At 38.4% G+C, this 3,026-nt stretch overlaps 1 protein-coding gene across 1 annotated transcript; it reads left to right on the forward strand.

The window, feature by feature from the left end:
- The first annotated feature begins 494 nt into the window (after positions 1–494).
- LOC123995831 (somatostatin-1A-like) lies at positions 495–2,617 on the forward strand. The gene is made up of 2 exons (XM_046299514.1): positions 495–723; positions 2,110–2,617. The coding sequence occupies exons 1-2, from the start codon at positions 586–588 to the stop codon at positions 2,314–2,316; spliced, it is 345 nt and encodes a 114-aa protein (XP_046155470.1). The 5' UTR covers positions 495–585; the 3' UTR covers positions 2,317–2,617.
- The last annotated feature ends 409 nt before the right edge of the window (positions 2,618–3,026 follow it).

Below are 3,026 nucleotides of genomic sequence, written 5' to 3' on the forward strand. Positions count from 1 at the left end.
CATTACAACAGGTGTATTTATGAAGAACGATAACAGTTCAGGCATGAGTGACGTTCAGACACGTTGTTTTATAATCATTAAAGTTGAGGCCAAGTTTGACACATTGTAGCCTATTCATGATTGATGTGTTGTTGATTTTCCATTTTCCAGAGCCTTGAGTTCATCTCATTTGCTTATAACACCCCCCTAAACGGAGTTCTTGAACTTTTATAAAACTTAACATTTTCTGAAATTCAATAAGATCCACACGAAGTGATAGTCTCTACAAATGAAACCATTTTTCACTAATCGAACAATATTCAACAAATGAAAGGATCATGAATTCCCTTATCTCAAAGGATGCGCACGACTCTCTAATCGGTGGAAACATTGTCACTTGGAATCATCACTCATATCCAAACGTTACCCACCAGAAGGAAACCCCCCTTACCACCTGACGTCAGATGAACCGTTTAAAAGACAGGTTCTGAGGGGGGACAAGAACAACAGGAGCAGCAGAACTCAAAGAGAAGCCAATCTCAACGATTTTCTGCCCAATTGAACCACCTTTATCCATCCTCTGCCTCCCCCGAGACCCAGAAGAAGATGCTCTCGACGCGTGTCCAGTGCGCCCTAGCACTACTCTCCCTAGCCCTGGCCATCAGCAGCGTCTCTGCCGCTCCGACCGATGCCAAACTCCGCCAGCTGCTCCAACGGTCACTCATGGCACCTGCAGGCAAACAGGTAAATACCTTCAATCAGACTTTCATTATTAGAATTTGTTCTTAAAAAACATATATCTCAGGCTGCAGTGGCCATATTATATGTTTTTTTTGTGAGTTTGATGGCACAGCTGTAAACTACAATTTAAGTAGATTTACCTCTAGAGTCTAGCGACTATACCTTCTAGAAATGTCAATTTAAGCACATGCGTTGCCATACAGTTAACACTTTGGTTTTACTGGCAGGCACAGGGAAATGGATCGAGGAAATTAGTATTATTATGGATCCCCATTTAAATGCTGGCACTCTTCCTGGGGTCCAGCAAATGGATTTATACACAATAAAAAAAACATTACATTACTTTTCACAACATAGTTGTATGTGCATAACTAGTAGTGTGTGTGCACTCGGGCCACTACTCTACCACATATCTAAAACACAAATCCATGTGTATGTGTGTGTATAGTGCGTATGTTATCATATGTGTGTGTATGGATGTCTATGACTGTGTATATGTCTCTTCACAGTTTATGCTGTTCATTAAGGTGCATTTTTATCATTTTTTCAATCTGATCTTTCTGCTTGTGTGAGCTACTTGATGTGGAATAGAGTTCTGTGTAGCTCTATGTAGTATTGTGTGCCTCCAATAGTCTTTTCTAGATTTGGGGACTGTGAAGACACCTCTGGTGGCATGTCTTGTGGGGTTTGCATTGGTGTTTGACATGTGTGCCAGTAGTTTAAACAGACAGCTCGGTGCATTCAATATGTCAATACTTTTCACAAAGTAGTGATGAAGTCAATCTCTCCTCTACTTAGAGCCAGGACAGGTTGAAATACCAATATTTCCTCAGCACTTAATAATATGTATCAGATCAACTAACAAAATATAAATGTATATTGTTCTATATTTTAAATCAACCTTTAAAATTTAAAAACGTTAAATAAGAACAAAAGAGGTCTCTGGAATTTGGGGTATGCTGTAGTTAGCTGTCAATTACGTACCATAGTCAGAACATACGGTAGAATGGGTAAAAAAGTACCTAATGTTTATTAATGAAAAGTGTTCTTCCAAAAAAAAATTACATGATGGGAAAGTAGTTTATACATCTCGGTTTAAGTGATCGATTCATGCGTAACAGCATTGGAAAGGTCATTTTAATAGATTTGAAGACAGCTTAAATAAATTGAAATAATGCAGATTGGATAGCCTACATCTATTTATTCTAGCAATGTGTGGGAAGAGAAAACATTCAAACACTGATTTCCTTCCTAAATGGGTATGCTACATTTTTTTTAAAGCATGTTGATTTATTTCTATTTCAGTGGATCTTGTTGCTAAAATGTGAAATTTTCTGTCTCTACAAAACAGAAAAAATAACTATTTAATCTTATTTGATCTATTTTCAGGAGCTTGCCAGGAATACACTCGTAGAGCTACTCTCAGAGCTCGCACACGTAGAGAACGAGGCAATGGAATTGGATGACATGTCTCATGGCGTGGAGCAGGAGGATGTGGATCTCGAGCTGGAGCGTGCACCCGGCCCAGTACTGTCTCCACGTGAACGCAAGGCTGGATGCAAGAACTTCTTCTGGAAAACCTTTACATCGTGTTAATTAATCTACACCCGGGCCCTTTACTGTTTGTACTACATCTCATCTCTTTTGTTTCAATCACTTATTGCTGAATCCAATGCACCATGGCCTAACCCTCCTCTTCAAAGAAATTAAATAAACACTGTTAAAACTTTAACAATCATTCTGATGTTTTTATCGCTCATTTAGATTTTTTTCCCGAAAAGAAACACAAGAAAGAATGTTCTACAAATGTATGCAATTCTGCTTTGACTGTGATTTATGTATTTTGGCAGACTATTTTTAATTGTTTGTTTGAATAAAATCTGTGTTTCAGAACCAATGAGGTGATTCATATATTGTTATTTTACTCCTCATTTAAAATGTTTTTTTTTATTCAGTAATAGCCTATTCCTATGAGATGCTAGCACACTTCTCTCCAGGATAAGCATGCTTGTTTCCTCCATTTGGAATGATGTTACAGGGTATAGTTTTGGTTACAGGGTATAGTTTTATTTTAGGAGGTAATCCATTGTTGGATAAACTGACTTTGTTGTGTTGTGGTGTGCCATAAGAAGTTTACATTTATGAAGGGTAGGCATAATGTAAACATTGACCTGACGAACCTCCAGCCGCAACAACACCTACCTAATATTGAGTTGCACCCTGGCACTTTTGCCCTCAGAACAGCCTCAATTAGTTGGGGCATGGACTCTACAAAATGTCAAAAGCTTTCCACAGGGATGCTGGCC

This window comes from Oncorhynchus gorbuscha, linkage group LG14, assembly GCF_021184085.1.
Source record: "Oncorhynchus gorbuscha isolate QuinsamMale2020 ecotype Even-year linkage group LG14, OgorEven_v1.0, whole genome shotgun sequence".
NCBI classification, from domain to species: Eukaryota; Metazoa; Chordata; class Actinopteri; order Salmoniformes; family Salmonidae; genus Oncorhynchus; species Oncorhynchus gorbuscha.